General features: G+C 45.6%; 1 protein-coding gene across 1 annotated transcript; it reads right to left on the minus strand.

The window, feature by feature from the left end:
• Positions 1-5,850: 5,850 nt before the first annotated feature.
• Positions 5,851-13,438, minus strand: LOC123367540 (interferon-induced very large GTPase 1-like). The gene has a single exon (XM_045011855.1). The coding sequence runs from the start codon at positions 13,436-13,438 to the stop codon at positions 6,176-6,178; it is 7,263 nt and encodes a 2,420-aa protein (XP_044867790.1). The 3' UTR covers positions 5,851-6,175.
• Positions 13,439-27,050: the final 13,612 nt, after the last annotated feature.

The following is a 27,050-nucleotide window of genomic DNA, read 5'->3' on the forward strand; positions in this document are numbered from 1 at the left end:
ATAATTTATCTGCTAAGCGTGCTCATAGAATAATAATGGAAGTTACTGAAGTTGTAACAGCAAGTAGGAGAACAAATCATTGGGTTATTAGGCTTTGCTACGGTTAAAGGCCTGTTTTATTAGTGCAAGGCCTTGTGGAAGTAGTTATGTTAGCAGATGTGTAGTGCAGGCCTAAGACAATACCCAGGTCATAAATTCTGCACTCTCATTTGGTAAAAGAAACAAATAACCACCAAAAAAGTACAATACACTGCAGAATTCTGCAGGAAGGGAGCTGCTGAAATCTGGTTACTAGGCAGCTCGACTACAATAACTGATAGGAATTATTAGAAAATGAGTGACATGGGTCACTAATATTAATGATTTGAGGCAGGGTTAGAAACCCCTGGAATGCCATATATGTACAATGGGCAGGTATTAATCTTGCTATGGTTGCAGAAATTGATCAAATATGCCTGTGTAGTCTGTAAGTTACACAATGAAGGGGTATAAAAGATACAGTCTAGTTCCCCATTTTGCAGGTTCACTGGATTCCAAAGACAGTCTAAACTTCCTTCTGATGGATTCCACTTACTTTTCCTTCTATCTTTGTTTCCAGTGGTGTCAATAAAGTTGTAAGTATGCACAAGGCAAGACTGTAAGTATGAGCAATGCAGGAAACCACTTTACTGTATTGATCTTATCTTTATATTTTATGTATATTGACTTTTCTATGATTTCAGTTATACTTGTCTGTATAAACTGAAGCTCATAAAGTTTCTCTGTGTGTTTCACCAAATTTCATCTTTTTGATTAACTCTAAGTTGCTGCCTGAAAAAGAACCTGTCATGTGCGACAAGTGCATGGTGCATCCCACTAACTAATCCTGTGTAAAAACTGATCAGGCTACAACTGCTAAGAAAGTGCTTCTTAGTTCAAGATTGAATTTCTCTAACTTCAACTTCCAGCCTCTGGATCTTGTTATGCCTTTGTCAGCAAGGTTGAAAAGTCCCCTCACCATCAGATCTCTGGTCCGTACCAATACACTGGGATCAAGTTACTCCTCTTAGCCTTCTCTTCAATAAGCTGAACCCATTGTGCTCTTTCAGCCTCCCATCCTAAGGTTTGTTTTCCAGCCCCTGGAGCATTTCTGTGACTCTCAGTCTCTCCGTAGGCAATTCTGGGCAGAGATGAGGGTGCCCCTACTTCAGGATACTCCAAACTCACTTGTTACCCTTGTGTTACAAATTAGCTCAGCCCCACTGATACACTTCCTAGGCTGCTCCCGGGACAGTAACAATACTCTGCCCTATATGCACAGCTCGGGGGAACTGGACACACTGCCATCCACCCCTGCCCTCTGGCCGAGACAGGACCCCTCTGCCTGCAACTTCCTCCTTGCCCTAGGGTGACCAGACAGCAAGTGTGAATAATCGGGACAGGGGTGTGGGGGGGGGCAATAGGAGCCGATATAAGAAAAAGACCCCAAAATGGGACTGTCCCTATAAAATCGGGCCATCTGGTCACCCTACCTCGCCCTCAGCCACCTACTTGGCTACTGCCCCCCCCAGCACCACCCAATTCCCACAAAGCCCATCCTCCCTACCTCCCATCTTCCTCCCAGACACTCCCCTTCCCCCCAAATCATTTTCTAATCATTCAGTTTACATGTTTACAGTGAAAAAAAAAACCAAATAAGTCGTTCGGATGTTAATGATTAAAAATCTGAGTTTAATCCCAAAATGTAATGTGTGTTGCAGACAGCCATCCGTTATCCATTACCCGTTTATAATTTAGATATGCTATTGTAAAATAACATTACAAAATTGCAGATCATAATCAGAATGCAAGTCCTAACCAGGATAATCCATTAAAATGAGACCAATCTGTGTAATTAGGTACCCCCCGTGCAATTAAATACCTCTACATTTTTCATCCATAAAGGAGGGAAATATCTGACTGCTTTGAGTAATGGAGATGAAGGCATACAGTTCCTCTCAAAATACTGGGCTTCATGCTGTAGTAGCCTGACCAGATGTCCCGTTTTTATAGGGACAGTCCCGTTTTTGGGGACTTTGTCTTATATAGGTGCCTATTACCCCCCACCCCCTGTCCTGTTTTTTTACAGTTGCTGTCTGGTCACCCTATGCTGTAGCTACCTCTAATCAGAAACCCCACTGAAGGCAATGGGATCTCTGGAGAAAGACAATGATAGCCTGGCCTCATTGAAATCATCCACTTGGAATGACAAATACTCAACACAGCTCAGGAGTGGAATTTTGCAATGACTTCAGTGGAGCCAGGATTTCACTCAGAATGCCTGCAGGACTGGTCCTATTAACAACCGGAACTTGTGCACTTTTGTTGAAAAAAAAATGGAACAATAATTGACAAAAAGAAAAAAAAAGTAATTTTACAAGAGTGAAATTCCATGTTACAGCAATACGATAAATATGATCATCATCATATCACTAAAAATCTATTTGATTGGTTTCTTTTAAATTGTTGCTGTATTCATTCATACGTCTGAAATTTTATCCACATTAAACAGGGATTTAATTAAATTGAAGAGACTGATTTTAGTACATATAAAAGCACAGTTTTTCATCACCTGAAGATCTGGTAATCAATCTAAATGTATTAAACAAGATAAATAAGAATAAAAGCATTAATGAAAGCCAACATTTGACTGAGGGGAAGTGACTCATTACATGGAGTGTGCAAATCACTTTTGAATCCACTAAGTCATTCTTAAAAACAGTACATCAGTACTTCACTGGAAATTACAAGGTAGTATATATAATAAAAATGAATAGTTTGGTTTTGTATATCACTTTTCATGCACAGAGTTCAAAGCCTCTTATGGAGCTGTATAACCATTATCACACCCATTTTACAGATAGGAAAACTGAGGCAGAAAAGGGGAAAGTGACTGGGCCCACACCATTCATTCTGAGGCTTCCCTTTGGAAGTATCTGTTAATGTTTATAACATAAGAACGGCCATACTGGGTCAGACCAATGGTCCATTTAGCGCAGTATCCTGTCTTCCGACAGTGGCCAATGCCCAAGAAGAGATTTCTCCATTGTGGTTGGGATTCTTAGTAACTATTTTCATTGGACCGGACTGAGGCCCATCCTGCAGGCCCATGCGGAGGCATAAGGGGGCATAAGGCCCCGCTTAGCTCTCCTCTGCAGGTTTATTCGTACCATGGGGAGCTGCACAGAGAGCAGGGTCCACAGAGTCCCTATAGCCTCCCACCCTGTGCATCGGAGTGGGAGTGGGTGGGGAAGGGGCAAACCCCTGGCTCTGCTCCCAACACACTGGCTAGCACAGCTGGGCCATTGCCCTGGGGCGCACATCCTGAGCCAGATGTGGGTTTGCACAGGGTACCTCTCCTCAGAGCTGGGGGAGAACCAGAAAGCAGATCGTGAATGAGTCACAACACACTTCCTAGGTTGCTCTTGGGACAGCGTAACAATGCACTGCCCTGGATGCACAGTTCAGGGCAAAGCCCCAGCTGAGCTCATAATGATTTCGAGTTCCCTTAGGAATATGACTTCAGGCAAGCTGAGTGCGCTACTCAGGTCCATCAAGACTTTTGGTTCCAGGCATTGTAGTTCACTGCTTGGGTGCCACTTCAGCTTCCCACACTGGCTTTGTGGTCTTCAGTCCAAATAGTTCCTGGATCTAGGCCCCAAATCCATCAAACACTTAGGCTCTGATTCAGAAAAGCGCTTAAGCACGTGATTAAGTCCCATGTAGAGTCACCAATCTGTCTGCCCCTTTCTTCCCTCAGGGGGGTGGAAGGGATAGCTCAGTGGTTTGAGCATTAGCCTGCTAAACCCAGGGTTGTGAGTTCAATCCTTGAAGAGGCCACTTAGGGATCTGGGGCAAAAAATTGGTCCTGCTAGTGAAGGCAGGGGGCTGGACTCAATGACCTTTCAAGGTCCCTTCCAGTTCTAGGAGATTAGTATATCTCCAATTATTACCTTCAAACTCAGTGATAATTGATTAATATAAAGGAGTGTTTATTTTTTAAAGCATGTAGGGGAGTTAGGCACCCAAAACCACACACACGGACTCTCAGTGCGAATGGGACACTTAACTGCCTTTGGTGAGTTTGAAAATTTCACCCATAATGAAATAACATAAGCCCAGAGTGTTCCTCACCATAGACAAAAGTCAGTCTCCTTCACCCTTCCAGAGCTTGAGGGAAAAGAATTTTCATGTATTTTTAGAAAATAGTGTGATCAGCTAATTGTGAACACTCCTGAGAGACGATGGGAGCTCAAGTACCTTAAAACCAATGATAGTTGAGCGTGCTCAGCCCCTTCTAGGATCAGACCTGACTTAAAAATATATTAACATCTTACTGGAATGCAAAAACTAGAACTGTGGAAGCTACAATAACAGCAAAAAGAACATAAACTGTTACATTTAAATCATAATCTTTTATAAAGATGGTCTCACTAATATATTTTCTGCTCTGCCTCTGAGATGTTTGTGCTGTAATATGCTCTCAGTAGGGCTTTTTTGTTGTTGTTGCGCTACTAGAAACAGCGATTGGCTGCAGCACACAAATTATACTGATGCCAGCTGGACAGATTACCGTTCAAGGTCTCCCCCTCCTGCTCAGGATTAGAATACAGGGCCTGATTCTCAGTTAAATCTCTTAATTGATTTAAATGGGAGTTTTGCTTTCAATAAAGAGTCTCTCAGTGTACGTAATGCTGAAGTTCTCTTACTTGCAGAACTAGCAAGGGATTTAAGCAGGTGCCTAATTTGAAGCATGCGAATAATCCCACTGAAGCCAATGAGATTATTTGTGTGTTTAAAATTGGACATGTTCTTAAGTGTCCTGCTAAATCATGGTCAAAGGGCCTCAAAGCTGCTCTCACTGAAGTCAATGGGAGTTTGCCATTCATTATTATCATTACGATTAAGACCAGCTTTCTGTTTAAAGCTTGACTGTTTCAAGTGCTATAAAATCTACATAATTACTCAAATTGCCTTGAAATTTGCTGGCCTTATGGGGATCCACATTTGGGCCATTTGACCAAGGGGTTCCCAGGCTACAGCCCCTGACAAAAAACAGCTTTTCTTACTGTTGGCATTCTGACAAACTTTTTTTGCTCACAGATAAAGAACAAACCAGGCCTTAGATCATCGCTCCAGAGTCTCCAACACTCAAGCGTGACCCCAACAGAGTTTGGTGCCCACAATCCTTTGGGGAAAATAAACGTAATATATACTTGAGAAAGATTTTGCTTCTCCAGTTAGGGCTGGTTACAAGCCTCAGGTGCTTATTCTCATTCCCTATAGATCACGGTGAGCACGTGTGGACAGAGGTATTAATACTATTCTTTTGAAAGTTTCCTACCAGTTGGACAGCTCGAGTGACTGAAAAGCGTCCATTGAAGCTGACCCGACCAGTATCAGTGTGAGTCCGACCTTGGGCAGGAACCTGGAAAAGGTTAGGAGGCGTATTGACAAGACCTGTCTCTCAGGATTGTTTGTTTCTATGAATCTGGGGGAATGTAATCCAGGTGTTTCTGTAAAAAGTAAAAAGTAGACATGCAACTGTTTACCATGGGGAGGGGCGTGTTGGGTGGTGGATGAATGAGGGGAATAGGTGTGAGGAGTTTGGGGCTGCATGGAGGGGAGGAGGATAAATGAGGATGGGTGGCAGGGGAAATTAGAAGGGTTAGGAGGGTGAGACACATTTGTGAGGGAGTGGCAGGGGGTTGGGGGAGAACAGGGGCAGGACCAAGTGTGTGGGGGAGTCAGGAGGGGCCTTGTTTGGAGGAGGGGGCAGGACTGAGTGGCTCTGGGCCATGTCTGGGGCAGGAGGGGATGGGTAGTGGGGGTGAGGGACCCAGCTCAGAGTGCAGCTCGGGCTACATAACCAAGGTAGCGTGTGGCCCTCCAGTAAGCTGCTACCTGTGACACACGTACACAGCAGCACAGGGCAGGAGACAGCAAGGAGCAACTTCTTACATGTTAATGGCTTCTACAGGGCCAACTAATGGAGGCGGGGACAGACCTTAGTTTTGCTTCAACAACCTGCCTTCTAAAGCCAAACCAACAACAATAAGATTTGAAAATATCGCATGCAGTAGGTTTCATGTATTTTCAAAGTGAAAGACGAAGGGAAAGCCATCAACCTTGGATAAGCCCGTCTGTGAATAAAAGACTACGGCTTTTCCAGGTCAGAGAGCACAGCCTCCTTCGTAAAATCTGCCCACTCAGGGGGGATGCTTCCTCTACCCTCAAATTTTCCAGAATATTCTTTTTCTATTTGAGAACGGAAATGGCACACAAACCATTTCCAGTAAGACTGTGCTGAGTTGTCTGGCGTGATGCTCCATTTGGCATGAACAGGGCCAGCTTGTCGATAATTCCTGTATGGAATTTCACTGTCATCACCAAGTACTAAGCTGCAGTCACTTGCGACAAGGCTGGAACAGATGTCAGTAACTAGATGATTTGTTTTGTACCATTGGATGCCAGTCACAGCTTGAGGACGATGGAAAGGGACACTGTGGTCTCTATCGTGGCTAGAAACTGTGTTTGTGCAAACAGCCTTGCAAAAGGGACACATCTTCCAGCAGCCACAGAGCTGCTCAAACAGTATTTCATGAGGTTTTGATTTAAATGGTTCTATATCAAGTGCAGCAAAGTCCCGTTTCAGATTCTCTTCTACAGAATTCAGTGCCTCAACCATACTTTTTTTAAGAAACTCTATGTCTTTTATCTCCTGATGTTCAATGCTTTTTAGCTCATTTCGGGGAAAGTGTAAGTCACCTCGAAGTCTGTTGCAAAATTCATCCAACCATAAGGACGCATTGCCATTCTTGTCTTTGACCGCTTGAGTTGATTCATCAATCGCTGTATGAACTGAAGTGCAGAAAAAACGAAGACGACTATTTAAGAAAGATAAAACTTTTCCCTTTTCTTTGTCTAAATAATTATCAACACACTTTTTGATAAAATTTTCAAAAAAGTCCCGTGGAGACTGAATGTATTGGTTGTACTTCTCAAAGTTCTCCTCTTCCGCAAGAGACTTTAGAATATGAGTTTCCAGTTTGGCTCTATTGCCATTGAAGGCTGGATAATTAGACCTCATTTCGTCAGCTATGTCAATGGTAGTTTTGTCATAAGTTGCGCCGCGGAGCGCTTGAGTCAGTTTGTTGCATAAGAAATCAGCAAATGTTGTGATGGATGTTGCTCCCTGGCAGGCAATCTTAAAACAATTGAAGAAATCCTCCCTCTCGCGTTCAAGATACATATGTGGGTCATTCGATAGCTGGAATTCTTTGTACATCTCCCTAAACCTCTTTGCTGCCATTTGGCAGAGATAAAATGATAAATCTAATTTGTATGTAGGTGTTACAGTAAAATTTGCATTGACAAGTTCAGAGTCTATAGCTTGGTATATTTTGTTCACAATTTCATGAAAGTAACTGGAACTGTAATTCATTATCTCTGGCTGTTTTGTCTCTATGTGTTGACTTATAAGCTTTGTTATGATATCAGTTACCACCTGTAATGTCTTTAATGTCTGTTTATCACTTTCTTCATGAGATGCTATCCATTGCCAAACAGTTTTTTTCTTTTGGATATGCTGAGTAGGCTCAATACAAAAAGCAGTACATTTTGAGAATTTTTCAATCTTCTTAAATAAAAGATTTGTGGATGAAAAATAACTAGTTAGGAACTTCTCCACATCAGTACCAATAGCAGGTTCCTCAGCTGGTGGCACAGTAGCGCATACCTCATCGACCCACTTCTGCCATGTACACGTAAAGTTTTTTCTAAGTTCATTTTCATTTAGCTTCTTGTCTCTATATTTTAGAGCTAATTCCTTGCTTCTTCTAAGCATGTCATCTTTATAAGTTGATCTCTTTTTTTCTAAACTGCTTTGATGATTTTTTAGACACATAAGTTCTCTACCTTTTCGATTAGCTTTCTCAACAAGCTCTTGTTTAAACATTTGGAGTCTGATTTCAATATTTGTTTTCCACTGAATCAATATCTTACTGTCTTTATCTTCACCAAAATATTTTTCCAGGTCCTTTGTGACTGCAGTGTATTTTTCATCAATTGGCTTCTCAAGAAATCCGCTATCGATCTTGGATATTTCTTCATTTTTAATTCGATTGCTGAGCTTGTTCTGCAGGTCAAGCGTGTGACTTCTTAAAGCCCAGGTCCATTTACTATACTCTGCTTCCAGCCGGTGGTACACTGCGATCTCCAGGGTGTTCTTAAAACTGAACACAAAATTCTCATTTACCAAACCCCTCCATAGGTCCTGAATGCGCACTTTCAGTTGTGACATACTCAAAACACTGCACTGGGAATTTTCATTTGCAGCCATGAGAATCTTGCTCTTTAATTCTTGCACATTCTGGCTGTAACTGGGGTTTGGAGGTGCCATTGGTGGGTCCCCTTCCCAGAGGTGAGCAAAGTAATGAATGTGGTTGTTCACATCAAATCGGATAACGTCATTAAAGCAGGTAACATCACAGAACTCTTGCTGGGCTGCAGTAACTGCCATTTCATCTAATTTTTGTTTTAGGCGTCTTCGTCCTTCCATATTTTTTTCTTTTGCAGTTATTTCTCCAACATTTTGGTGCACAAACAAACAGCTTGGAGAGAGCTTTATCTGCTTCATCCTCAGAAATGCCTGGACAACGATCTGCAGGATATCTTGCATTTCTGAAGGATTCTCTCCAAAAATATTGATCACTGTCATGTTGCCAACACCAATGACAAAAGTGGCTAGCATATTATCACGATCAAGAGTTGCTCTGTTTGCTAGCTCTATGGCCCGAAGCCCTTCAGTATCAATAATCAACACAAAGTCAAAGTTCAGCTTTTGTCTGAACTCTTCATCCACCTTCAGTAGGTGCATAAATGCTCCCCTAGTGCACCTCCCAGCACTGACATTGAACTGAAGACCAAACATGGTATTCAGTAATGTTGACTTCCCAGTGCTCTGGATGCCAAGCACTGAAAGGACAAACACCTTTTTGTCTCCTAGCTTCTCAGTTAACTTGTCAAAGATGGCTCCAATCCATTTCAGTGGCACGTATGAAGCATCACCATCCATCAGCTCAATAGGATACCCTGAAACCATCAGATCGGCTGCAATTTGTGGCAGAGCAGGATAATCTTTGTCTTTTTGGTTCATTGCATCCAGAACTTCATAAATCTGACCTACTTCTCTCAGAATGTGTTCAAGGCCCAGGGAAGATCCATTTATCTCATTTGATAGTTCTTCTAATTTTTTTTCTAATTCATTATCGTCTGTATTTCTTTTTTCTAGCATATGTGACCACAACACATGGTATTTTTGGTGAAGATCTGCAAGGTGGTCAGAAGACAAGTCATCCATAAATACTTTCAACCACTGCAGGAAGTACATTTTAGTTGTCTCTGAATTTGACTGGAGAATGTCCAGCATTGACCTCATTAAATCATTGAGGGGGAATGCTGTCCTGAATTGTCTACATCGTATCTTACGTTTTTCTGATTCGGTTTTACTTTTGTGCTGTTCAATACCCATGTTTTCACTCTCATGCAAGCGGGTGAGTTCTTTGTCCTTTTTACACCACTTGTGCCATAATTCTCCTTGAAGAGGCAAGAATTTGGCCTTGCCCTCTACTAATTTGTATTCATTCAAAATACTTATCACTGCCTGTGCCAATGACTTTCCTTCCCTACATTCTGGGTTATCTTCATCAATGAGGAACCCCTGCTGTCGAGCAATATCAGCACATGCATCTAGACTGTAAGGGGTATTTGACACTTCTAGAGCACATTTAATTCTTGCTGTCAGTTCATCCATTAATTCAGCCTCATTACGGTTCTTGACAGCAATTTTTATTCGTTTTTCTTGTCTGTTAACTGAAATTCTCTCTTTGTCAACACACAGAAAGATGAAAGGTTTTGGAGATTTCAGCAGGTCTTGCAAAAGTTTCCTGCCTCTTTCATTCTGATCAGCATCTGACAAGAGAACTACATTGACAGAAGCAATTTCCTGTAAAAATTTGACTTGTTGCTCATGTTCCCTTGCATCTCCATGAAGATTAGTGAATGCAATGCAGTTATCAAAACTGTCATCATCTTTTCCTCCTGGACAGTACCAGGTGATTTCCACGACACCTTTCATCAAGAGACCTTCTTTGCTGCTGCCTCTACAATGACGGTGGAAAAAAATCTTATGCTTTTGCTTGCTCAATAAAGTATTTAAGATCTGAGATTTAGAAGATGAAGATGTTCCCAATCTTATGAAAGATACCAGTGGTGTACGTGCTTGATATACCCATTTGTCTTTGCATTTCTTAACCCCAGTCTCCTCATCATATTTCTCATCACTCTTCCACTTCTTCTTAACTTGGCAAAAGGACCAAAGAGGGAATTCTATTTGGGAGGTACAGGGATTTGGCATCAGAAGTGGGAGGGCAAATTGACATAAAGATAATTTTGTTGAAAGATATTGTCTCATGAAGTCATCTGCACAGTGAAAAATTGCCATCTGGATGTCCATGGGGTGCACGTGTGTCTGACTTGTAGCAGATTCACTAACTTCTTCACTGACGTTATTAAAAAGATCATCTAAAATATCTAAAGATTCGTTCACATTGGCTGTAGTGTTTGGTATATTTGTACCTTCTTTTGTTTTGCTTTCATTCTTGCAAACCAGACACCTTACCCGATAGTCCAGCATCAAAAGCTTTTGCAAAAAATAAATTGGCAGCTCACTCTCAGTTCTGGGCTGATTATCCTGAAAAGAGGTCAGGTCAACCACATGGAAATCAGCTTTTCCCATTTTCCTTGGATAGTAGTTTTCAAGACCAAGACGCTTGATCAAACTTAGAAACTCCTGGGTTTCACTAGAACTATGTGTCTTAGCATCAGTGTACTGGACTTCTTTTGGTTCAGATTTTGGTAACTCTACTGGTTTAGTTCTTTGAGAAACATTTTCTACTTCTTTTGTCATATCCTGTGTCTGCAGATTCTCATTTGTGTCTTCACAGAGCCCCTTTATAAGGGAATTCAAGTTTCTTTCTAAAACTTCCCAGTCACTGCATTCATTCTGCTTTTTAAGTATGTTAATAACTTCACTTGACAGCGAGTTTCCCATGTGATGTTTCATAAAAGTCAAACGTTTGTTCTTCTCTTCTGGAGACACGTCTTTGAATTCAGCTGCTGTCACTGTCAGACCTGTCAACAGCAGGAAAGCCTGAGCTCTGGAAACGTCCTGATCCCTAAGAATCAAATATCTCTCATGTGCCTTTTGCATTTCCTTTAACATGAAGTTAATTTCTGGGCATCCAAAGAGATGCTGAAAAATGTTATTTTCCACACAATATCCTGTGCTGGCGGCAATGGAGAGCAATAACAGTTCTATGTCTATCTGTTCTCGGCCCTGTAGAGCCTTCCGCAAGGAACACAAAGCTAAACGCACATCCAAGCTGACCTTTTCCTTTGCTTCCTCCACTGCTGCTGGGGAGGAGTTAGGCCCATGGGTAACAGCCTGTATGTAATTCTTCATTTCCTGTAGGACTTGAATGAAATCAGCAAATTCAGAAACACGGATAGATTTTTGTGGCTTTTCCTCAGCATGAAAGATCCACTGCATAATGGAGGAAGATTTGGGGAAATTCTTAACTGAATAGACATGAGGGTCCAGAAGGCAGCGCAGAAAAGATTTGGTGGGCATAGTCTTTTGTGCAGGTAAATCTTTGCATAGTAAAACTGTGTTTTCCAGGAAATCCTGAAGCACCTTATCTGACAGGCAGATGTCGATCCAGGTCCTGTTGTGTTTTGTTTTTTCATTTAGCTTCTCTTTGAAATTGAGCAGCGTCACCAGCGGCTCTTCATCCCCAGTGACTTCCCAGGTCTTCATTTCCTCTAAGAACGATTTGGCCTCATCCACTGCACTGACTAATTCCTTCCCAACAAATGTGCTTGCACTGAGCTTTGTTAGGGCTTCATAGGCCCTTGTGAGACTACTGCCCATTTGATAAACATCGTTAAAATCTCGTCTGTGATTGGACAGGATTATGTCCCACACTGGAATCAGCTGAGAGCCTCTGTCAATAACAGACCAGGTTTTGTTACTGGCCAGTAGGCCAGATTTCCATGCTGTGAGTGAATCCACTCCAGGTGGGCCGTCTGTCTTGGTTATACAAAGCTGAATTTCTGGTTGGAAGGTTTTTGTATCAGTGCCTTGAAGGGATGTTTTGGAATCTGATTTTGATACATTAACGCTTCTTGCAGCATGACAACCAAACCCACCATAGCTGCCCCCAACATAGGAGCTGAGTGCATCAGATGCTTGTTTCTTCACCTCATCCAGCTGCTCTGCCCGGAATCCCTCAGAAGACGCTTTCCACCAGAATATCCCACCCAAATGAAGGGGGCCCTGGTTTACATGAGACCCAAATCGGTTGAAGAAACTCCCGCCCCTGCTCTTCAGCAAGTTGAGCTTGTCCGGCTCTGGGGTGTGACTTAAAATGTCCTCGATCTCTTTTAACTCTTGCAGCGCTGCACTGGAAAGTCGAAGTTGATCCTTGGGGAAGTAGCATGAGGCCAGTGGGAGGTAGCTGTACTTGGTGGTGCAAATGTAAGTGTGTTCAGAGCAGGACCGGTGGGTTTTTTCAGACTCTGAAGAGCTGCTGTAATCTGAGCTGCTTTCAGCACTAAACACCCCAAATCCACCCTTGGCTGTGACGCTAATGCTGAAGCCCAGCTTTTCCATGGCCTTTGTGAATGTGGATTCTGCTTCGGCCGATGAAAACTCCTTCTTCTCAAACAACGGCCCTTGCTCTGGACCAAAGAGCTCGAAGCCTTCTGGGATGTCTATGAGCTGCTCTCGCTTCTCCACCATCTCCATGAGCTTGTTGGTTTTGTAAATGCCCTGCAGGGCCAGCCCTCCCGACGCCCGTCTCAAAACTTCCTTGTCAGGGAGATTCTCACTCTGGGACACCGACTCCTCCAGGAGGTCTAATTGTCTGTGCATATTCTCTATCACTTCCTTCAGAGGCTTCTCAGCTGGTGCCCAATACTCTGGGGCTATGTCCATAGCTCGCTGCAGCTCCTCCTCTTTCTTTCTTACAGCTTCCTCATGGCGGCTCCTGCCTTTCTCCTGCATTTCTTTTAATTCCTGCAGTTCTGCCTTAGCCTGCTCCTGCCTCTTCTTTAGCTTCTCCAAGCGCTGCTCCTGCAGCTGCTTCATCGTTGCCTTGCTCTCTGCTATGTTAAGTAGGGTTCGGAGAGCCTGCTTTTCCCACGGGTGCTCTACTTCGCACTCCAGCTTTAAGTAGTCTGTATAGCTTAGGTGTTTCAAAGCCTGCGCAGAGGTAATCCCCAATTTGTCTGTTAGTTTGGGCAGCCAGTACTGTGTATTCAGTCCCACTCCATCGAGTCTCTGCCCCAGTTCTTCCATCGTGGGGTGTGCTTCCTGCACAGGGGCGCCCTGAACTGGATCTTCGCCGTTTATCTCCTCTGCAGAGAAGGATTTAAACACAGGGAACATATTTTTGTCACTTCTTCATGAACACGTTTCCCCTCCATCAGATCATTTCCTGCATCTTGACGTACTGAAGTATTCTGACATTTTACCAGCGCTCACCCTGGAGAAATTAAAATATTTCTATCCCCACCCTGGCCCCCAAACCCAATACCCACTGCACTAATCCAAACCACTGTCTATACTCACCCCATAGGACTAGGGGTGGACTGGCCGTTCTTCTTCAGCAAAGTCTATGGTCCTTAATTGTCTAATTGTCTAAAAAATTCGATCTACCTGCGCCTGTTGTTTTATTCATTTTTCCTACATTCAATATTAAAAAAAAAATCTCCCTTTTTTAATGGCAGTCCTTTTATTTTTTTCATAGATTCATAGATTCTAGGACTGGAAGGGACCTCGAGAGGTCATCGAGTCCAGTCCCCTCTCCTCATGGCTGGACTAAATATTGTCTAGACCATCCCTGATAGACATTTATCTAACCTACTCTTAAATATCTCCAGAGTAATTTCCACTACTTGCATCTGACAAAGTGGGTATTCACCCACGAAAGCTCATGCTGCAAAACGTCTGTTAGTCTATAAGGTGCCACAGGACTCTTTGCTGCTTTTACAGAACCAGACTAACACGGCTACCCCTCTGATACTTGACTCCAGAGATGGAGATTCCACAGCCTCCCTAGGCAATTTATTCCAGTGTTTAGCCACCCTGACAGTTAGGAACTTTTTCCTAATGTCCAACCTAAACCTCCCTTGCTGCAGTTTAAGCCCATTGCTTCTTGTTCTATCCTTTGAGGCTAAGGTGAACAAGTTTTCTCCCTCCTCCTTATGACACCCTTTTAGATACCTGAAAACTGCTATCATGTCCCCTCTCAGTCTTCTCTTTTCCAGACTAAACAAACCCAGTTCTTTCAGCCTCCTTCATAGGTCATGTTCTCAAAACCTTTAATCATTCTTGTTGCTCTTCTCTGGACCCTCTCCAATTTCTCCACATCTTTCCTGAAATGCGGTGCCCAGAACTGGACCCAATACTCCAGTTGAGGCCTAACCAGCGCAGAGTAGAGCGGAAGAATGACTTCTCGTGTCTTGCTCCCAACACACCTGTTAATGCATCCCAGAATCATATTTGCTCTTTTTGCAACAGCATCACACTGTTGGCTCATATTTAGCTTGTGGTCCACTATAGCCCCTAGATCCCTTTCTGCCGTACTCCTTCCTAGACAGTCTCTTCCCATTCTGTGTGTGTGAAACTGATTGTTCCTTCCTAAGTGGAGCACTTTGCATTTGTCTTTATTAAACTTCATCCTGTTTACCTCAGACCATTTCTCCAATTTGTCCAGGTCATTTTGAATTATGACTCTGTCCTCCACAGCAGTTGCAATCCCTCCCAGTTTGGTATCATCTGCAAACTTAATAAGCGAACTTTCTATGCCATTGTCTAAGTTGTTGACAATGATATTGAACAGAGCCAGTCCCAAAACAGACCCCTGCGGAACCCCACTCGTTATACCTTTCCAGCAGGATTGGGAACCATTAATAACTACTCTCTGAGTACAGTTATCCAGCCAGTTATGCACCCACCTTATAGGAGCCCCATCTAAATTATATTTGCCTAGTTTATTGATACGAATATCATGCAAGACCGTATCCAATGCCTTACTAAAGTCTAGGTATACCACAACCACCGCTTCTCCCTTATCCACAAGACTCGTTATCCTATCAAAGAAAGTATCAGAGGGGTAGCCGTGTTAGTCTGGATCTGTAAAAGCAGCAAAGAATCCTGTGGCACCTTATAGACTAACAGACGTTTTGCAGAATGAGCTTTCGTGGGTGAATACCCACTTCATCGGATGCAAGACTTGCATCCGACAAAGTGGGTATTCACAGTGATGAGCTGCCAAAATCATAACAACTGGTTCCCTCCTCAACCCAGGAGGGATCATGCCCCCCCCGCCGGACTCCTGCCCCAACCAACCCCCCGCTGATTTTGTTATCATTAGTAACAAAAGTGGTGATTAAGAAATATGAATTGTGCTATGCCCAGATGTTGGACAGCAACAGATAAGGCATCTCCAAAAAAGATTAGACTCAAATATAAGACAACACAAACTTATTACATGTTATGCAGCTTTCAAGTCTGAGGTCAACACTCCTTCAAATAGCAAAAGGAGGGCACAAAATCTGAGGCCACAGGGAAAAGAATGGGGGACACCACTTTCACCTACTGAAATAAGCAAGGGTCCTTCTAAATTATACATTACACTGCAATGTGCAATTCCAACTGTAACAAGCAACTAGGCCATTTAAATCACATATGCCAACCTGACTGGTGAAGCTGGCTATACTAGGAAGGTTTAAATCAATGCTCTATCAGGTATCACTTACATCATGAGCCATTAAAAAATACCAGAGAACCAAAGGAAGCAAACTATTTCTTAGTGCTGAACAGTCCTGTAGACATTTGATTTTGTTGTCCCATAAGAAGGCAGCATTACCATAACACTCACTCCCTCCCTCCCCTCGCCTGAAGTTGAGTGGTTTAAAACCCTGGAATTTTGTTCAACTGGCAAGTTGACCATTGCTCTTTCATTTTCAAAACAAGCTTGTGTTCACGTTTGCTACTGCCTATACATCTCATTCCCATACTATTGGAATGCCTGAAATTAATATGAATACGGGAAGCCACCAAACACTAACGTAACCATAAATTCCTTTATTAAATCCAAAGTGATACAATTACTCTAAATATGCATAAATAATTTACTACATCCAAACTGTAACATTTGATCAAGATACTTACAAACAGGTTAAACTCAGCGTGCTTAGACCCATATTGGTCGGCTCTAACGTGGCCAGGCAGGTATTGGCAATGAACTTTTTTATACTCTTCAAACAAGTGATGTCATTGCCAAGTACTGACTTCAGTTAACCAATTTCAGACAGTTCACCCTTATTTCCAGTCTTACCTGGATGAAGATCTACAAACTCCTCTCTTCCCAAGCTGGAGCCGGGCAGCCGGGGCCACCACCATGCCCAGACTCGCGCTGCCGGAGCCCGGCCCCGTGGCAAAACAGCACAGGCGGCTGGAGCCATGGGGCCAGGCCGGGCCGGAGCTGGGGAGCCGTGTCCAGAGCCGGGCAGCCGGGTAGGTGGGGGCACGGCGGGGCCTGGCGGGGATGCGGCCGGAGCCGGGCGGCCGGGGATGGGGGCGGGGACGCAGGGCCGGGGTGCTGCGGCCGGGAACGCGGGGCCGGGCAGGGTCGCGGCCGGGGACGGGGGGTGCCGCGGGGCCCCGGGGAGGGGCGTGCCGCGGCCGGTGGCCGGGGAGGGTCGGGGACGCAGGGCCGGGGAGGGTCGGGGACGCGGGCCCAGGGAGGGTCGGGGCCGGGCGGGGATCCGGGGCCGGGGGGGAGTGCCGCGGCCGGGTGGCCGGGGAGGGTCGGGGACGCGGGGCCGGGCAGGGTCGCGGCCAGGGATGGGGGAGGGGGACACGGGGCCGGGGGGGAGTGCCGCGGCCGGGGCCAGTGGCCGGGGAGGGCCGGGAACGTGGGGCCGGGCAGGGTCGCGGCCGGGAACGCGGGGTGGGGGGGGTGCCATGGCTGGTGGCCGGGGAGGATCGGGGACGCGGGGCCGGGGCCGGGGGGGTCACGGCAGGGGAGGCGGGGCCGGTGGCCGGGAAGGGTCGGGGACGCGGGGCCGGGGAGGCGGGGCTGGGCGGCCGGGGACGGGCCGCGGCTGGAGACCGGCCAGGGCACACGGGCCCCCCCTAGTTTCCTACCTCAGGGTCATCTTCCTGGGCCGGTGAAGCCTGCTTGCTTCTCAGCCCTCCCAGGCTTCCCGCCCGAACAGCTGATTCACGGGAAGCAGGGGGGGAGGAGAAGCAAGGAGGAGCATTCATGGCAGGAGGTGGAGGCAGAGCTGAGGTGAGCTGGGGCCGGGCAGCAGGGAGGAAGCGCTTGTTAAATTTAAATGCCCTTTTAGAACCAGTTTGTCCCACGGGGAACAACCGGTTCTAAAAGGGCTTCTAAATTTAACAACCGGTTCGGGTGAACCGGTGCGAACCGGCTGCAGCTCACCACTGGGTATTCACCCACGAAAGCTCATGCTGCAAAACGTCTGTTAGTCTATAAGGTGCCACAGGATTCTTTGCTGCTATCAAAGAAAGCTATCAGATTGGTTTGACACGATTTGTTCTTTACAAATCCATGCTGGCTATTCCCTATCACCTTACCACCTTCCAAGTGTTTGCAGATCATTTCCTTAATTACTTGCTCCATTATCTTCCCTTGCACAGAAGTTAAACTAAGTGGTCTGTAGTTTCCTGGGTTGTTTTTATTTCCCTTTATAGATGGGCACTTGATTTGCCCTTTTCCAGTCTTCTGGAATCTCTCCCGTCTCCCATGATTTTCCAAAGATAATAGCTAGAGGCTCAGATACCTCCTCTATTAGCACCTTGAGTATTCTAGGATGCATTTAATCAGGCCCTGGTGACTTGCAGGCATCTAACTTTTTAAAGTGATTTTTAACTTGTTCTTTTTTAATTTTATCTGCTAAATCTAGCCCCTTTCCATTAGCATTCACTCTGTTAGGCATTCCTTCAGACTTCTCGGTGAAGACCGAAACAAAGAAGACATTAAGCATCTCTGCCATTTCGAAGTTTCCTGTTACTGTTTCTCCCTCCTCACTGAGCAGTGGGCCTACCCTGTCCTTGGTCTTCCTCTTGCTTCTAATGTATTGATAAAAAGTCTTCTTGTTTCCCTTTATTCCTGTAGCTAGTTTGAGCTCATTTTTTGCCTTTGCTTTTCTAATCTCGCCCCTGCATTCCTGTGTTGTTTGCCTATATTCAGCCTTTGTAATGTCTTAGTTTCCATTTTTTATATGACTCCTTTTTATTATTTAGATCATGCAAGATCTCGTGGTTAAGCCAAGGTGGTCTTTTGCCACATTTTCTATCTTTCCTACCCAGCGGAATAGCTTGCTCTTGGGCCCTTAATAGTGTCCCTTTGAAAAACTGCCAACTCTCCTCAGTCATTTTTCCCCTCAGTCTTGATTCCCATGGGACCTTACCTATCAGGTCTCTGAGCTTACCAAAATCCGCCTTCCTGAAATCCACTGTCTCTATTTTGCTGTGCTCCCTTCTACCCTTCCTTAGAATTGTGAACTCTATGATTTCATGATCACTTTCACCCAAGCTTCCATCTACTTTCAAATTCTCAATGAGTTCCTCCCTATTTGTTAAAATCAAGTCTAGAACAGCTTCCCCCCTAGTAGCTGTTTCAACCTTCTGAAATAAAAAGTTGTCTGCAATGCAGTCCAAGAACTTATTGGATAGTCTGTGCCCCGCGGTGTTATTTTCCCAACATATATCTAGATAGTTGAAGTCCCACATCACCACCAAAACTTGGGCTTTGGATGATTTTGTTAGTTGTTTAAAAAAAGCCTCATCCACCTCTTCCACCTGGTTAGGTGGCCTGTAGTAGACTCCTAGCATGACATCACCCTTGTTTTTTACCCCTTTTAGCCTAACCCAGAGACTCTCAACACTTCTGTCTCCTATGTCCATCTCCACCTCAGTTCAAATGTGCACATTTTTAATATACAAGGCAACACCTCCTCCCTTTTTCCGCTGTCTATCTTTCCTGAGCAAGCTGTACCCATCCACACCAACATTCCAATCATGTGTATTATCCCACCAAGTTTCAGTGATGCCAACAACGTCATAGTTGTATTTATTTATTAGCACTTCCAGTTCTTCCTGCTTATTACCCATACTTCTCACATTTGTATATAGGCATCTAAGAAAAAGTCGGCACCTCGGCCTAATCTGATTGATAATTATGTACTTTGGAGTTGTGGTGCACCCTAACCCGCTGCCCTATCCCTGAGCCTGGTCACCTCAGGAGTAGCTTTATGAAATGCCAAAAAAAAAAGAAACGTCAGTGACAAGTCCACATTCGAACCCAGTGTTTGGATCCCAGAGAGCTGGATGAAGTGTCTCCCAGAACTGGATGAGGTGTTCTGGATAAGCTGAGTGGAAAAGTTCTCAGAGGGAATCCCAATTCTAACTAAATCCCACCCAAAGAATTTTTAAAAAATGTGGCACTAATGACATTTGCAGACCTTCACTGTGCTGGTACGTTCTGTCCCGTTCCCACAGGGCTGGTCTTGTTAGATTTTTGGGGCAGGGACTGTCTTCTACTCTTTTGTTCTGTGGCTAGCACACTAGGTCCCTGTTCTCAGCTGGCCCTCAGGCACGCCCATGTCATCAAAATAAATAATAAGTTGAAAGGTGTGGGACCAGCTAGACACTTTCACAAGGCTCTTATTCTTTGTGAGGGGAGCTGCTGGTGTGAAGAGATGCTCATCTGTAGCATTGCCCAAGTGCTTTTGTGGGGAAAGGGGATTTGGGAATGTGCTCAGCCCTATACGGCCAGGCACAAGAGTGAAACAGTCACGAGAGAGATCCCAAAAACTCATGTGATGGGTCCAATAATCATGACTGTTTAAAAAGATCAGCTAGTGGTGTTTTCTTTGTTGTGTTTTTTGTCCTGTCTTCTGACTTTTGAACTTCCCCTGTCCACTCCCAAAGCGTGTGTGACCATTTGTTGTGCCAACTTCTGTAAATTTAAAGCAATTTGTCCGCTGCTGAAGAAGATGTTGCTAGCAGACCCACCTGAGATCGGGGCCCCGTTGTGGTAGTCTCTGTATAAACACATAGTAAGAGACCAATCTTACCCTACCCTGAAGAGCTACAGTCCAGTGCAAAGAATAGCGATGGGTTTGTGACATGGGAGCTGGAACTGGAACTCATCAAACTCATTATGTAGAGGGGCTATCAAACATCCATTAAATGGAAGCCCTTTATAATTCCTGCTGAGCTGTGCTGGATTCAAACTGACAGCCCTCCATAACCATTAATGTGACATCTGTGAGAATGAGACTTGCTTTCTGGAAAGAGAAATTTAGTAAATGAAGTTGATGCTCAAACAAGCAGGGTTTTCTCCCACTCTCTGAACACATCAGCAAAATCTTTCCCATGTTTCAAATATGGTGTAAGCCTGCCACACCCTATTAATGGACAACTCCCATTAACCAAATAATTTGTTATAATTTGTAACTGTGAAAAAAATATGAACAAAACATTCACCCTCACTTGCAGATACATTGTTTTGCAATACGCAGGCATCACTACAATTATAACAGGATCCTTACACTTCCATAGTTAGAGCTGAGTTCACATTTGCACTTAAAGCAGGGATTCTTTCACTTTGTTATGTATGAAACATACTGTTATATCCTTGGGGCAGCCGGTGTAGGAAACAATCACTTGAGGCCAGAGAGCAGGCAGCTAACCAAAACCTCCATTTTATTTACATATCTACAGAGAGCTCCTCAGCCGGTTGAAACCGGTTGAGCTAACCCATAATAATCTAACTCAGTTGCCATAGCAACAAAACCATGACAACCAAATACACAACACATACAATGTGTGCTCTCCAAAGTTATGCCACTTGTTGAGTTCAGAATGATTTTTTTTTACAAGTAAATTGAATAATGTGTTCATGAGTTAAAATTCATTTTAAAATTGTTTTTTAAATAAATTTAGTACATTTAAGAACATAAGAACGGCCCTATACGGTCAGACCAAGGGTCCATCTACCCCAGTATCCTGTCTTCCGACAGTGGCCAATGCCAGGTGCCCCAGAGGGAATGAACAGAACAGTGAATCATCAAGTGATCCATCCCCTGTCACCCATTCCCAGTTTCTGGCAAACAGAGGCTAGGGACACCATCCCTGCCCATCCTGGCTAATAGCCATTAATGGACCTATCCTCCATGAACTTATCTAGTTCTTTTTTGAACCCTGTTATAGTCTTGGCCTTCACAACATCCTCTGGCAAAGAGTTTCACAGGTTGACTGTGCGTTGTGTGAAGAAATACTGCCTTTTGTTTGTTTTAAACCTGCTGCCTATTAATTTCATTTGGTGACCCCTAGTTCTTATGTTATGAGAAGTAGTAAATAACACTTCCTTATCTGCTTTCTCTATACCAGTCATGATTTTATAGGCCTAAATCATATCTCCCCTTAGCCATCTCTTTTCCAAGCTGAAAAGTCCCAGTCTTATTCATCTCTCCTCATATGGAAGCTGTTCCATACCCCTCATCATTTTTGTTGCCTTTTTCTGAACCTTTTCCAATTCCAATAGATCTTTTTTGAGATGGGGCGACCACATCTGCACGCAGTATTCAAGGTGTGGGCGTATCATGGATTTATAGAGGCAACATTATATTTTCTGTCCTTATCTATCCCTTTCTTAATTATTTTTTGACTGCCGCTGCACATTGAGTGGATTATTTCAGAGAACTATCCACAATAACTCCAAGATCTCTTTCTTGAGTGGTAACAGCTAATTTAGACCCCATCATTTTATACTGTGATAGACCCAGGCCAGTTGGGTACAGCAGAATAGCAGAAGGCAGATATATTGGCCACTGGATTAACAGTTTTCTGTTCCCTGACTGACCAGAACAGGGGCTGCCCCAGGCTAATGTGACCACCTGACTCTAATTAAGGCCCTGCTGATACTATAAAAAGGGCTCACTCCAGTCAGGCAGGGAAGAGCCAGGGAGCCAGAGGAGAGGAAGTGCAGCTGAAGGGCTGGTTAATGAAGACACCCTCAAACATAGGCGGCAGGTTTGCATAATTTTTGGTGGGGCCCAAAATGGTGGTGCCCCCCCGCTCCCGCCCTGTAAGCCGATATAAAATGAATCTACAACGCGTCAGTGCCACAAGATTACAAGGGTCAATTAAAAGTGGAAAGTCAGAAGCAGCACTTGCCTACTTCAATATACAGTATTATATTTTGTTGCATCTGTTGTGATGAAGTGGGAATGTTCTTAATATTTTCTCTGAATACTGTGTGGGTGCCTCAGTTTCCCCTGCAAGATGCCAACTGAAGGTGTTGGGGACAAAGAGATCAGGTGGCCTCCTTGTCCGGAAGAGACACAGAGGCCAGAGGAGGGAGTGTCAGTTTGGAGCTGGCTGGGGAAATGGGGAGAGACCCAGAACTTGGTTCTGGGCTCCCCACCCCCCAAGATGGACCTGACCGAGGGGTTCTGTTTTCTGTACCAACAAGCTCTGTTTAAACTGTGTTCCCATCATCTAATAAACCTTCTGTTTTACTGTCTGGCTGAGAGTCACATCTGACTGCCGAGTTGGGGTGCAGCGACCTCTGGTTGCCCCAGGACCAGCCTGTGCAGACTCGCTGTGGAAAGTGCATGACATGGAAGGGCATGCTGAATGCTCCGAGGTCAGACCCAGGAAGGTGTAAGCTTCTTGCCCTGGAGACAGTATGCTCCGAGAGAGGAGGCTCCCCCAGAGTCCTGACTGGCTTTGTATGGAGATGTTCCAAAGCATCACAGCATCCCCTTCCACACTGTGCACTTCCCAGAAGTCCGCACAGGCACTGACACTCCCTCCTCCGGCCTTTGTCTCTTTTCCAGGCATTAGGAGGCCACCCGATCTCTCTGTTCTCCAACACCTTCAGTTGGCACCTTGCAGGGGAAACTGATTTGGGAGAAATGAAGTAAAAGCTGCCCAAACCGAGCTTGAGCACTCCTGAATTTTGAGGTGTTCAAATCTGGAAGGCAAGGTGCTGGGGGTGGGAGAGGGCTGTGGGCTCCATGGGGGAGCATGGCAGCAACTGTCTGGAGCTGCACGGAGCCAGATACGCTGGTCTGAGTGGCACAGTAAGCGGTTTGGGGGTTGGAGAAGAGGTAGGGAGTTCCGGGGGGCAGTCAAGGGACAAGGAGCAGGGGGAGTTGGATGGGGCAGAGGTTCAAAGGGGCAGTCAGGAGACAGGCAGCAATTGGATAGGCATGGGAGTCTAAGAGGTTTATCAGGGGACAGGTAGGGGGTGCGGTCCTGGGGGGGAAGTTGGGTGGGGTCTCAGGAGGGGGCAGTTGGGGACAAGGAGAAGGGAGGCTTAGATAGGGGCTGAGGTCCCAAGGGGCAGTTAGGGGCACGGGTCTCGGGAGGGGGTAATCGGGGAACAAGGACCAGTGGTGCTTAGATAGGGGGTGGAGGTTCTGGGGGGCAGTTGGGGCAGGGGTCTGGGGAGGGGGCAATCAGCGGACAGAGGCTGGGATTCAAAGGGCTCTGGGCTGCTGGCAGCCGCGGGGATCGCAGAGCCCTTTAAATCCCAGCCCCGGCTGGGAGTCAGAGGACTCTGGGCTGCCTGCAACCGGGGGGAGCCCAGAGCCCTTTAAATCCCAGCCGTGGCCGGGAATCAGAGGGCTCTGGGCTGCCTGCTGCGGCGGGGAGCCCAGAGCCTTTTAAATCCCAGCCGCGGCCGGGAATCAGAGGGCTCTGGGCTCCCAGCCGCGGCGGGGAGCCCAGAGCCTTTTAAATCCCAGCCGCCGCCGGGAATCAGAGGGCTCTGGGCTGCCTGCAACCACGGGGAGCCCAGAGCCTTTTAAATCCCAGCTGCGGCCGGGAATCAGAGGGCTCTGGGCTGCCTGCAACCGCGGGGAGCTCAGAGCCTTTTAAATCCCAGCCGCGGCAGGGATTTAAAGGGCTCTGGGCTGCCTGCAACTGCGGGGAGCTCAGAGCCTTTTAAATCCCAGCCACGGCAGGGATTTAAAGGGCTCTGGGCTGCCTGCAACCGCGGGGAGCCCAGAGCCTTTTAAATCCCAGCCGCCGCCGGGAATCAGAGGGCTCTGGGCTGCCTGCAACCGCGGGGAGCCCAGAGCCTTTTAAATCCCAGCCGTGGCCGGGAATCAGAGGGCTCTGGGCTGCCTGCAACCGCGGGGAGCACAGAGCCTTTTAAATCCCAGCCGCGGCAGGGATTTAAAGGGCTCTGGGCTGCCTGCAACCACGGGGAGCTCAGAGCCTTTTAAATCCCAGCCGCGGCAGGGATTTAAAGGGCTCTGGGCTGCCTGCAACCGCGGGGAGCCCAGAGCCTTTTAAATCCCAGCCGCGGCAGGGATTTAAAGGGCTCTGGGCTGCCTGCAACCGCAGGGAGCCCAGAGCCTTTTAAATCCCAGCCGCGGCCAGGAATCAGAGTGCTCTGGGCTCCCCGCCGCGGCAGGCAGCCCAGAGCCCTCTGATTCCCTGCCGCGGCTGGGATTTAAAAGGCTCTGGGCTGCCCGCAGCGCACAGCAGGGGAGAAACCTAGCTCCAAATATTGCTGGAGCAGAGCCCCTGTCTGTGAATATTCCTGGGGCTAAAGCCCCAGGAGCCCATATAAGTTGGCGCCCATGCCCTCAAACCATCGGTAAGGGAGCCCTAAGGTAAGGGTGAAGAAGGGAGAAGCAGGAGAGCTGTGGGGAAGTGGCCCAGGGAAATGTAGCAACTCTGGCAGTGAAAGGTTGGCTGCCAACAGCTGCTACCATTAGGGTCCCAGGGTCGGAACCCAGAGTAGAGGGTGGCCCGGGATCCCCCCAACCCACCACTACAGGAACAGCTCCTGGGAGGGGAAGTCAGGTCCCTGTCAGGACAGGAGGCTAAACTGTTCTGAAATAGGCCCCCAGGGACAACAGAGCCTGTGGGAGTTCTCCTTGCAGGCCTATGATGAAAAGGGCTCAGTAGACTGTAACCCTGGCCCCAGAGAGAGAAGGGCTACGTGGAGGGTCGCAGTAAGCCACTGAGGCTAGCTTAAACCGCCTGGAAGCGCAGGACCCATGGGGGCAAGGTCAGAGCTCTGCCACAATATGTATAGTTGGGATTATGCTTTCCGATGTGCATTCCTTTGCATTTATCAACATTAAACTTCATCTGCCATTTTGCTGCCCAGTCACCCAGTTTTGAGAGATCCTTTTATAGCTCTTTGCAGTCTTCCTGGGACTTAACTATCTTGAGTAATTTTGTATCATCTGCAAATTTTGCTACCTCACTGTTTACCTCTTTTTCCAGATCATTCATGAACAGGTTGAATAGGGCTGGTCCCAGAACAGACCCCTGGGGGACACCACTATTTACCTCTCTCCATTCTGAAAACTGATCATTTATACCTACCCTTCATTTCCTATCTTTCAACCAGTTACCGATCCATGACAGAACCTTCCCTCTTATCCTGTGGCAGCTTACTTTGCATAAGAGCCTTTGGTGAGGGACCTTGTCAAAGGCTTTCTGAAAATCTAAGTACACTATATCCACATGTTTGTTGACCTCCTCAAAGAATTCTAGTAGATTGGTGAGCATGGTTTCCCTTTACTAAAACCATGTTGACTCTTCCTCAACAAATTATGTTCATCTACATCTCTGACAATCTTGTTATTTACTATAGTTTCAACCAGTTTGCCCAGTACTGAAGTCAGGCTTACTGGCCTGTAATTGCCAGGATCACCTTTGGAGCCCTTTTTGAAAATTGGTGTCACATTAGCTATCCTCCAGTCATCTGGTACAGAAGCTGATTTAAAAGACAGGTTACAGACCAGTTAGTAGTTCTGCAATTTCACATTTGAGTTCCTTCAGAACTCTTGGGTGATACCATCTGGTCCTGGTGACTTGTTGCTGTTTAATTTATCAATTTGTTCCAAAACCTCCTCTAATGATACCTCAATCTGGGACAGTTCCTCAGATGTGTCACCTAAAAAGACTGGCTCAGGTTTGGGACTCTCCCTCACAGCCTCAGCTGGAAAGAATTTATTTAGTTTTGCCTCAATGGCCTTATCATCCTTGATTGCTCCTTTAGCACCTCGATCGTCCAGTGTCCCCACTGGTTGTTTAGCAGGCTTCCTGCTTTTGATGTACTTAAAGAAAAATTACTATTACTTTTTGAGTCTTTGGCTAACTGTTCCTCAAATTCTTTTTTGGCCTTCCTAATTGTATCTTTACACTTCATTTGCCAGAGTTTATGCTCCTTTCTATTTTCCTCTCTAGGATTTAACTTCCACTTTTTAAAGGATGCCCTTTCTCACTGCTTCTTTTACTTTGTTGTTTAGCCACGGTGGCTCTTTTTTGGTTCTCTTACTATGTTTTTTAATTTGGGGGATACATTTAAGTTGAGCCTCTGTTATGGTGTCTTTAAAATGTTTCCATGCAGCTTGCAGAGATTTCACTTTTGGCGCGGCACCCTTTAATTTCTGTTTAACTAACCTCCTCATTTTTGTGTATTTCCCCTTTCTGAAATTAAATGCTACAGTGTTGGTATTTTTCCCTCCACAGGGATATTAAATTTAATTATATTATGGCCACTATTACCAAGCAGTCCAGCTATATTATCTCTTGGACCAGATCCTCTGCTCCACTTAGGACTAAATCAAGAATTGCCTCTCCTCTGGTGGGTTCTAGGACCAGCTGCTCCAAGAAGCAGTCATTTAAGGTGTCAAGAAACTTTATCTTTGTATCCCGTCCTGAGGTGACATGTACCCAGTCAATATGGGGATACCTGAAATCCCTCATGATTATTATTGAGTTTTTTATTTTAATAGCCTCTCTAATCTCCCTGAGCATTTCACAGTCACTATCACCATCCTGGTCAGGTGGTCAGTAATATATCCCTACTGCTATATTCTTATTATTAGAGCAT

This window comes from Mauremys mutica, chromosome 3 (assembly GCF_020497125.1).
Source record: "Mauremys mutica isolate MM-2020 ecotype Southern chromosome 3, ASM2049712v1, whole genome shotgun sequence".
Taxonomy (NCBI): Eukaryota; Metazoa; Chordata; order Testudines; family Geoemydidae; genus Mauremys; species Mauremys mutica.

Coding starts and splice junctions, on each gene's coding strand:
- LOC123367540 (XM_045011855.1), bottom strand. CDS start 13,438: ATGGAAGAACTGGGGCAGAGACTCGATGGAGTGGGACTGAATACACAG.